At 35.9% G+C, this 10,387-nt stretch overlaps 2 protein-coding genes across 3 annotated transcripts; both read left to right on the forward strand.

Annotated features, from left to right (window-relative positions):
• The first annotated feature begins 6 nt into the window (after positions 1–6).
• On the forward strand, positions 7–6,401 carry LOC112528195. 2 transcript variants are annotated; one of them, XM_025139159.1, is made up of 9 exons: positions 7–59; positions 1,628–1,717; positions 2,834–3,063; positions 3,148–3,399; positions 3,509–3,585; positions 3,663–4,023; positions 4,891–4,947; positions 5,983–6,044; positions 6,131–6,401. In XM_025139159.1, exons 2-9 carry the CDS (start codon positions 1,642–1,644, stop codon positions 6,195–6,197), a joined length of 1,182 nt encoding a protein of 393 aa, XP_024994927.1. In that variant the 5' UTR covers positions 7–59; positions 1,628–1,641; the 3' UTR covers positions 6,198–6,401. The 2 variants fall into 2 exon arrangements, with proteins under 2 accessions (XP_024994927.1, XP_024994929.1); XM_025139161.1 differs by having other exon boundaries at positions 2,855–3,063.
• An 801-nt stretch (positions 6,402–7,202) lies between these two features.
• Positions 7,203–10,387, forward strand: LOC112527131. Its single transcript, XM_025137566.1, has 3 exons — positions 7,203–7,535; positions 9,649–9,764; positions 9,851–10,387. Exons 1-3 carry the CDS (start codon positions 7,401–7,403, stop codon positions 10,338–10,340), a joined length of 741 nt encoding a protein of 246 aa, XP_024993334.1. The 5' UTR covers positions 7,203–7,400; the 3' UTR covers positions 10,341–10,387.

Genomic DNA, 10,387 nt, shown 5'->3' on the forward strand with positions numbered 1-10,387 from the left:
CTTATCTACACGCAGTATCCAAATCCACCATCCCTCCAGGATTATTGTTCTTCGTAAAGGTACTATTTCTCTTGTTAATTTCGTTATTTTTTTCATAATTTTCAGTTTTCGTCACATTTTGGTGTATAAGTAGGTTTTACCTCCAACTTTGATGAATCTCTTGTTTGTCGCTGGAATTCGAGTTATGCTTTCACTTGCAATGCTATCAACTGAGATCAACTACTGGTTATGATCGATACTCTCCGTATCTATATGTGTGTTGATGGACTAAATTTGGCATCATTTTAGGGTTTAGGAGTTGTTTCAGTAGATTTTGATTTGTGACCGGACTCATTGGTAAAATAGGAAGTGGATAGGAGTTGGTCCATAGAAGCGCTATTCGCTATAGTTGTTCAAGAAAAAAGGCGACCTCAAGTTTATGTTTGTTAATAGTATATTAGTATATGATTTTGGATAGGCTAAGTAAGGTGATGCTGAACTTGCATTTGATGTTAAAGTTTGATTGCTGTTAAAGATACCATAAACAATTTATAAACTTAAAGGGCATCCCCTTGATGATGCCATAGGAATCTAAATTATTCATTTTACTTGGAAATTKAAGAGAAGGATGAGATAAACCGAGCAATAAGCAATTTACTTGAATCCCAAGTTTATTTAGAGATAAAAGGAAAAAAATGTCTGGGAAGGAATAGGACTGTGGATAAATAACCAGCAAGTTAGCAAGTCATAAACAGATGCAAAGTTGCATACATCTTTGTTAAATCGACTTGCCAGTGATCTAGAAGTAATAAAGGGTGATCATGCAAGTAATAACTTATTTTATTCAATCATATGCTTTAGAAGGAAAGATAAACTAACTGGTCCAAGGGTTATAGTAACATGACAGTTTATGTAGTTCAGTAGTTCCGATATTAATCGTGTTTACACTATACTAAACTGTCTTTATTTACCATTTCTTATAACTTGATGCACATAAAAGCATTTTTTTTTCTCTCCCTCACCTTAGGATTCTATCATGACACTCAGTATGATATACAGATACATATAAAGAGAGAGCATTATTGATGAGGAACAAATATCTGCTCAAACTTTCTATATCCATCTAGTAATCCATCATTTGCAAGCAAAGCTTATATGATCTTTTGGATGTACACATTTATTAAATAGGAATTATGACTTCAGCTATATGGGGTTTCTCTCAACTTTTCTTACTAAAATGAGTTTTTCTCTTGTTGAAAGTTGAAACTTTTCCAATGCTATTAAAGTTGTTGTCCATGGATGTGTTTAAGGTCATCCATAATCCACCGTTAAACGTAGTTAGCTTTTGAAGACATATTTGGAATCCCTTAGGATCTAATGTGAGATATGAAGGAAGTAATATCACTTTGCTTATATTTGCTTGCTTGAGTTGGTTGCCTTTTCAGTTCGCCAATCTCTGCTCTAAAATAGCTTTCAGGGTTGCAATTGATAACTTTAGTAGCTTGTAAAGTTTTGCTGGGGATGTCTACTGGTTCATTTATTCTTCTTAATGAATTGATTTTTTTTTAATTTCTACTTCCTGCTGTCGTTGGCAGCCGTATTGCTTCATTTTTTACTCACATTTGTTCGCCTCTCTTTATGATCTCAGGAAATAACGAGGCCATGTCTTTCGATAATTCTGTAGTTGATTCGTCATTGACTGAATGGAAGCCTGATATAGAGAATAAGAACAATCAAGGTAGTGATCCCTAGTTCTGATACGAATTTCGAGAAAGGAAAAAAGAGTATGTAAATATGTCTGTCTTTTTATGCATAGAATTAGAGTATTCTCGTATAGATTGGTTTTACATTATGTATCAGTATAATACTTGATAACTTCTACAAAGACTCTTGTTTTGAGCTTATACTTGTGGTTGGACCCCAAATTGCACTTGCTATAAATGTTGAATTAGTCACACTTGAAACTTGTTGAGTTATTATTTAGGATATGTGATTGCCTGGACTTAAATTTTTTATATCCTGATGAGGAATGGGTTCAGAGGCAATATTCTGGTTCCATTTTAGGTTATACACCACATATAGCTTGCAAAGAAACAGTTCTGAGAGTGCCTTTTACTGTTCAAGACTCGTTTAATAAACATACATTGTGTTGGCCCCATTTCACTTAAAAGTATTTCTTTATGAAATCCACATCACTTTACTGGCTATGCGTGTTTGAGGCTCATTTGAAATGGATAGAGAGGGAAGGAATTGATGAAACAAGATAGTGGAGATAGAGAACAGAGAGGATGGAGGAAACAGCTCACTCCCTTTTCCCCAGCGGTCATCTCTAAGCTGTCTAACTAGCTTAGATCCTGGCATTGCGGTAAGTATTTAACTTGCATTGTTGTGGGTTTGGAGGGGAGAGATTTGATAAGAGGTTCGTGATTATGTTTTAAGTTGTGATTATGCATACCTGATGAACTGCGGGGATGGAGCTTGAGCATACGGTCCAATCACATTCAGTCGGTCTATAAGATCCAAAAATGTAGTAAAATGATTTAGCCTGCCAAATGCTTTGGTAGTATGTTTAAAATTGAAATTCCCTTCATTGTTTGCCTGTTGTGATTTGAGTGGGTAAGCTTCCATATACACTGAAAGGAAAAGTTAAATAGGTGTTGGTATTTAGTTATTTGATTATTTCATTAGGTGCTTGCCATCTTATGATGAATACCTGCAAGCAGTACATATCGTATTACCTTTGAGTAACAAGCATCATTTTTTGCATTCTCACTTACAAAGTAGGATAAAGTTTGATCAGTTGTTGAATCCTTCTATTAGTAGTTAAAATGAATGAGCTAGAATGTTCTTATAGAAAGCCCAAATGACAAAGTAGACAAGGATGCCTATGTTTCTGGGGCAGAAGATCAAGACCATTCTTGCGAACAGGTGGGAACCTCAAATGCAAATAAAAGAAGTAAATCAAGTGATACAAGATATTTCATCATAAAGAGTTTAAACCATGAAAATATCCAACTATCAATTGAGAGAGGAATTTGGGCTACCCAAGTGATGAATGAACCTATCTTGGAAGAAGCATATCATGTAAGTTCACTATTGGTTTATTGTTCTCTGTGTCAATCTTTTCAAAATCATCTGCTTCTAAGAGAGCATACACTTTGCTTGCAGAATTCCGGTAAGGTGATATTAATATTTAGTGTCAATATGAGCGGCTTCTTCCAAGGGTATGCCCAAATGATGTCATCTGTTGGCTGGAGAAGAGACAACGTTTGGAGCCATGGACATGGAGGAAGCAAACCCTGGGGTCGCAGTTTTAAGGTGAAATGGCTGCGGCTACATGACTTGCCATTCCAGAAGACTCTTCATCTAAAGAACCCTTTAAATCAATATAAACCTGTTAAAATCAGTAGAGATTGCCAGGTATATGTTGTTGACATGTCTTCATTTTTCCCTTGAGGGGAATTTTTCTGTTATTCTATCACGTGGAGGCTTTGATTACATATTCTTTGGTTTTATGCATCCATTTTAGGAGTTAACCCAAGATATTGGAGAAGCTCTTTGCGAGCTGATTGATGGGGAAAATGGCATGGATGAAAACCAGACCAGGTTTGATACTTCTTAAGTCTGTTGTTTTGAGTCTCACGTCAATGAACCCTCGGTAATAGATATGACCTTTTTTGCAGTTACAATTTTAACATGGATATTCTGCCACCGAAAAGGCCTTGTATAGAGACTTTTTGTGGTTTACAAGATGAGGAATGTGATGTGGACCCTATGCATATAGCACTAGCCAGTGCACCTTTGATCTATCCTTCAATGTTCTACCCACATAAATCAGAAGCAAGTATATTTCATCTAGCACAGCAAAGACAGGCTGCGGCATTTCATAACACATCTAACACATCAGAAAGCTCTTTTCTTAAAAGAAGTGCTGCTAGTGTGGACATGGGTGGTGATAGTTCTTTGTTATATGACGGTTGGGATTTGTCTGCGGAAAGAAGCCGACAGGCTAATGCTCTTACTGATGACGATATTCTCAAAATGGTATATGGGCCATTTAAAATTCTTTTAGTCAATCCCTTATTTTCAATAGCTTACTTGTTGCCGGTCAGTTCTTTCAACTTTGTTGCACTCAAATGATTATGCAGATAGACGAAGGATCATGTAAGAATAGAAGTTAACGAGAGAAGCATAAGAAAGGATCTGGACCCTTGATCACTTCTAATCTCACCCCACCCTATAAATTGCGCTTATCACAGAATTGATCGGGTGCATCTCATTATTGTTGATCTTCAATTAGGATTGATCCTAGGGTGGAGATCCTTTCTTACCTTCTCACCATAACTTCCATTCTCACCGGAACCCAACCCTATGCAGCTATATGCTGAATAAAACTTTTTCATATTATAATATTTGTTATTCTTTACATTCCAAATAATTTCCCTTTGACTTGGTATGTTAATTAAACAAGTGTAATGGTCCTGGTACTGTTTACCAACTTACCCGTTTGTAGTATAGGAAAGAAACTAGCATGTGGATCCTATGTGGGGCCCACCACTGCAAGTAACCAAGGGTAAAAAGGAAGAATAATGTTAGAACTTTCTTGTTTGAGAGAGAGGACAATTATTTTGGGATATCCAGAAAAGGAAAGGAGGAGGGTGGAGGTGGTTTTATAGGATGGTTAGTAATTTATGAATGGGGAAGTTTGGATTTATCACAATTATCTTGCTTTTCTTAATATTTCTTGATTTTCTTCTATAAACATACACAATTTGGTTAAATTTGATATTTTATTTTAAAAGATGATTATTTTATTTTGTAGTTCTGTATCTTGAGTAAATTAGTGCATGCATCACCAGTCTAATTTGAATGATGATTTATAATGGCCTCTTTGTTTTTTCACCGATGCAGACATATGAAGAGTACCTGGAAGCCCATGGCAGAGGCAGCCGAATTTCACATCAACCGGTTCGTAAACTTCTTCAAGTATATATACACATATATATAGGGAAGGATTCGAATGAGAACACCTTCATATACACCCTTTTACTATAGACAATCACATATGATACAAATGTGATGCTAAATCAGAGACATGCGGACGACTTTTGGTGCGATCTAGGTTGCAAGCCAAGTGGCCCTTACACCACTAAGCGCCCTCACGTGTATTATCACATGTGATTAGTGTGTTCTTGATTTGATACTATAATTCATCACATATGATAGTAAACGACCTTTGACGCTACCTAAGTCGCAGGACACGTCGTCCGCACACCACCAGGTCCCCTCACGTGTATTATCACATGTGATAAGGGTGTTCTCGCGTTCTCGTTTGAACCTCCACCTATATATATATATATATATATATATATATATATATATATATTTCAAGTAGATTCCTTTATGATGCTCATCTTTACCACTCTTGATAATGGTTTATGGCATGCCACATTAGATCTGCTGAAAACCAGGTTATAGGGCTATATCTTTATTCCATGGCAGGGCTAGGGGCAGGGTGGTTGTAAATCACTCCTTTTACTTTCCCTCCTACAATTAGTCAAGGCCGCTCAATCTAAGCTGCTAACGAACAACCCAAATTCTGTTTCTATGATCCTAATTCTTCGAGTCTTTTATTTTTTGCGTATCCTCCAGCTGGTCTACATCCTTTTGATTTATCGTGCACCCTTTCTGCTTAACTTCCATCATATACTTTCTAGTTAACAATCTATTATCTATCAGAATAACCTCTAGTCCAAGACAAAGAAGTCTAAATTATAACTTAAGTGGTTTATTTAAGATTATGTGAAAGATACACACAGGTACCCACGGGTAACGGAGGTAACCCTGATAAGTCTATTAAGTCTCTTCACACCACATGAAACATGAACGAGCCAACAAATGAAAATGTTAAATGACGAAAATGGACTTTCTAAAGCCACTTTCGGCACACATTAAATATCTTTCCCGAAATACGCAGTTTTTATAACAAGCTGCTTTGAACAGGTGAACGAGCCTTTCCAAAGAAGTCGAGAGTCATCAATCAGCAAAGAACACGATGATGACCCGTAAGTATCCATTTATTTACACTTGTAAAAATCTAGGATTTACTGCAACTGTACCATGACTCGGTGTTCTTTTTGACGGATCCCAGTTATTCGAGCTCTCACTTAAAGAAGAGGAGTCGCCATCATCATCGTCGTCACCGTTCCCCCAAATGAAAGAATAGGATGAATTTAGTTAGGGTTTTTTTTTGGTCAGTCGCTGGAAGTTGTGTGTCAAATGGAAGATAATACCAAAAAGAAAATCTTTATGATGTTGTACTGTTGGTTGCTATATTTTTGCATCTTGTGATAATATTTGTAAACTGAATTTGTGAATCAACATGTAAATAAATGCTGACCCTCCAGGCTTTTACTTGTGTATACGATTCATTGCATATTTGATTTCTTTTTTACTGATTGTTGAAATCTACAACTTTTTTTCTACTTGTTTCTTGATTATTATGCATATCATTTCTTTTTTCCACGTACAAAAGCATTTGGTGATTTTAATGTAATTAAATATTTCGGTGTAATTGTTATTTAAATGGGATAACATTGCTGAAGTGGCATGTATTAAGGTTTATAGTGTATACTCGTAAATATTGTCCTTGTCACTTTAGATCGTCGTAAGACGGTGTTAAGAGACTGTTCCCTGGAACCTCTAAGGATTTTATGAAGACTGTATAGGAAATTTGAGTTTTTGAATATCCCGAGTGAAACTCAGAAGGTTAGAATCCTTAGTCTTTGGTTAGAAACTTGGTATTTTGACAAGTAGTTATAACTGTTATGTAGTTATCTACCAACCGTTATAACTACTTGTCAAAATACCAAGATGAGCCTAAGTTATGGCAGCTTAAGATGAAAGGGGAATAAGAGTATTAAGAAAATGGATTAATACTAATTACTGAATTTGAGTTTTGAAGAATAAAAATCATAACTATTTGGGATTGTTTATTTAAAAAGTGTTCATTAATATATTTCAGTGTGATATTGGTAATAAGAAGTTTTTAGTGTTTTGATGGAAAAAAAGGAAATACTTATACCTGTTTGACACCGGTAGTAAAAAGTTTTTGATAAGTTACTCGCTTATAACTTATTAACTTATTCCGATCTGGTATAAATAATAAGAAATTTTTAGTGTTTAGATGAAAGAAAAAAAAGGATCTCCATATATTTTATCAGCTTAACCTAAATCATATCGCTATACGATAATCCAAATATTTTTTATAAAACATAATTTGTTTTAAATTAAGCAATCCCAAACACTGTGTCGGTAAGCCGAGCCGTGGTTCAATTGATTTGGTGTTTAACCAAAACCTTCTCTCATCTTGAAGCGGAGTGGAAAGTCCATAATATTTATGCGATTTACTTTCTGTTTTAATGGAAAACGTCAACGGCACCGGCACCGGCGGTCTAAATCAGAAGATCAGTTGCGACGATGTGATTTCGAAGCTAAAGGACGATGGCGATTTCGATAAGCTTCGTCTTAAGATTATCCGCAAGCTTAAGGAAAACGTGAGTCCATGTTAGATCCTCCCCCTCTCTCTCGTTATTTAATTGCAAAGATAACTTGTTTAGGTCTTCATTACATACTGATTCATATACTCTTGTGGTCCTTGTGGAGTGCGCTATTTGTTATGCAATATTTGTTAGAGACTCCTTTGGTTCCTCAAATACTTTGAAGCATCACAATCACAATATGTTGGCCTTCAATTTGCAGCATAATTTTCATTCGAGTTCTCTAATTTCTGAATATTCATCAAAATTGGCCCCAAGGAGTAAACATTTTGAACCCAAACTAGGACAAATTTGTTATTGTAGGAGAGTTGGATCATAAAGTTGCTGGATTTTAACCTAGGATAATGCTTTGTGGTGGTTCTGAGTTAGAAGCCTGTTTTCTGGATTAGTTCTGTTTTTTTGTATCACATCACAAAATGTTTGTAATATATCATTCAGTTAGTTTGAGACTAAGGTATGATTCAAGAGTTTTTGCATCAACATATCCCTGTTGTTCCAATCATTTGTTGCAACTTAATTTCATTTGGGGGGATGCTAAGTTGGTGATATGCTATCTTCTGCCTACTAGATCTAACTTCCTCAATGAGTAACTCAATACTATTGAGCAAGCACAATGCATAACAAACTTTAAAGGTGAAACAAATTGTGTAATTATTGAATGGATGACCATGGCACACTAACATGCCACAAGGTAACAAGGAAGAGAATTATGGTGAAGGGTGTGGACTCCATGAATTTGCAGTTGGTCTAAAGACATGGATAGAAATTAGAAAGTGAAAACGGTTGTTGATGTACAAATGAGGAAGCAAATCATGGAGGTTGGATAAAGATTCAACCTATCATACACAAATTTTATAGATGAAACATTGTTGCTAAGCTTTAAAATTTATGAAAAGGTGGAGGTTTCCAAGTAAGCCAAGCACATAGTTCAGAGGAGTAGGAATTCTATCAATGAAGCTGAATATTTTTGAATTTTGAAGCCTTTTAAGTAGATTTTAGAAACCTATCTTCAATAAAGATGATTTGAGAACCCTGTTGTGGATTGATTCTACCAACCCTTTAAATTTCTTTTGGAGTTCCAGATATTCAAAAGAATTAATCAAATGGGGAGAATTTCTAAAAACCAGGTTCAAAAGGCTGCCAAATATAAGTTGTTCTGGAAGAAAATACACTCAATAATCTTCGTGAAAAGCACCAGACAGAAGCTATCATGGAGAAAAAAGATGCTATAACTCCTACATGGTTGTAACAAGTATGGAGAACATAGATAGGTATAAATGAGCCAAGATGGAAGCTAAAAAGGTAGAAACTGATGATAGGGGAAATCATAGAAACAAAAGAGGATGAAATATCATGTATTCAAATTGGTTTTGAGGAACAAACTTAGAACTAGGGATCTAAGTCATAATCAAATGCATCAAGGATGAGAATCGATGTTTTTAGTTAAAAGATAGTGAGATTTGACAAATGACCAAGGGGTTATTTTGATTTGTTTTTCAATGGACATATTCAGGAGAGTAGAGAACTAATGATTATTTTAATGATACTAATAGAAGTTTCATCTGTAGAATCAAAGTGTAGATGGTGAGTGAACTGCTAAGAAAGATAGAAATGGGTAAATCTGTAGGGCCCAATAATATTACTATATTGGATTTAGATGACTTTGGGAGGTAGGCATGGTATGACAGATTAGACAATTTTATGCCATCCTTAAGAGGATGAGCATGCATGATTAAATGGAGTAAAAGAGTACATTCGTCCAAATATACAAGAAGAAATAAGATACCAAAACTGCGGAGTTGTTGAAAAACCAAACTTTTCAACCATGATTGCAACCATGGAGCAGGTTATCGAGCACATAGTTGTTATGGAATTGCAATGATGTTGCCTTGGTGTGCCTGGGTGGAATTGCAAGGAGTTCGTCATGCCATAATTGGTGTCACGGTGAGAAATTAACATCACCATCTTTAAATACACAAGGTTTGTGCGTTTAAGCAAAGATAACCCTTCTTTAAACACCAAATTTCTGTATGTTATATAAAAGTAAAGATTGAGAATGATGCATATAGACTATATATCGTATCTTGTCTTGATTCCATTTCCGTTGCAGGAAGAGTTGCGTAATAGCATTGTGTCAATTGTGAAGCAGTCAGTGGCACTTAACCGTCCTGGAGTTGAACACATGAAGCCTCGACAATTATCAGATGCTATCCATCAAGAAGTTGGGTAGGTTTATTTACTGTTATTTACATTTTCCATGGTAATTTAGGAAATGTGAGAAAAAGGTTTGATGGGCTAATTTTGAATTGTAGGGGGAAAATAAATGAACAAATTTCTGATGGGTTGTGGGAAATAATCCGATCACCCGAATTCATGAAAAGCGAGATAACAGAAACAGTGAAATCGGTTTATGATAAACTTTCAAGACCGAAACAAGACGAGAATGGTGAATCCTCAGGCCATGATCCAAAGCGAATCCGTAAAGAACATGATGGTCATAGATCCAATCTTGGGTCGACTGGTGAACGTGAAACCGATGGTTTGTCTGATAACGAACCAAAAGAACCGCCTGGTTTCTCCCAGACCGTTACTCATCAAATTGACGTGGGATCGCAACAAACAAAACCAGAAGGAAATATTTTATTGGTGATGGAAGAAGAAGGGAAAGAAAAACCAGAAAAGCCATTGGAGAATGATGGAAGTTCACCACCTGGATTTAACCAACAGAAAGAGGATGGTGATGATGATGGTGGTGGTGGTGGTAGTGATGAAGAGCTTGATGCACCTCCTGGATTTGGTTAGTTATTGATTTCAAATTCTAACTGCTAACAACATTTGGACTTTTTTGT

This window comes from Cynara cardunculus, assembly GCF_001531365.2.
Source record: "Cynara cardunculus var. scolymus isolate 2C chromosome LG 15, CcrdV1, whole genome shotgun sequence".
NCBI classification, from domain to species: domain Eukaryota; kingdom Viridiplantae; phylum Streptophyta; class Magnoliopsida; order Asterales; family Asteraceae; genus Cynara; species Cynara cardunculus.

What these genes read in the sequence shown, in the direction of transcription:
- LOC112527131 (XM_025137566.1), top strand. Translation starts at nt 7,401, where the DNA reads ATGGAAAACGTCAACGGCACCGGCACCGGCGGTCTAAATCAGAAGATC. An exon ending in TCCGCAAGCTTAAGGAAAAC is followed by an intron (nt 7,536 to 9,648) that starts GTGAGTCCATGT and finishes TTTCCGTTGCAG; the next exon opens with GAAGAGTTGCGTAATAGCAT. An exon ending in GCTATCCATCAAGAAGTTGG is followed by an intron (nt 9,765 to 9,850) that starts GTAGGTTTATTT and finishes TTTGAATTGTAG; the next exon opens with GGGGAAAATAAATGAACAAA.
- LOC112528195 (XM_025139159.1), top strand. Translation starts at nt 1,642, where the DNA reads ATGTCTTTCGATAATTCTGTAGTTGATTCGTCATTGACTGAATGGAAG. An exon ending in TCTTGGAAGAAGCATATCAT is followed by an intron (nt 3,064 to 3,147) that starts GTAAGTTCACTA and finishes CTTTGCTTGCAG; the next exon opens with AATTCCGGTAAGGTGATATT. An exon ending in ATGGATGAAAACCAGACCAG is followed by an intron (nt 3,586 to 3,662) that starts GTTTGATACTTC and finishes CCTTTTTTGCAG; the next exon opens with TTACAATTTTAACATGGATA.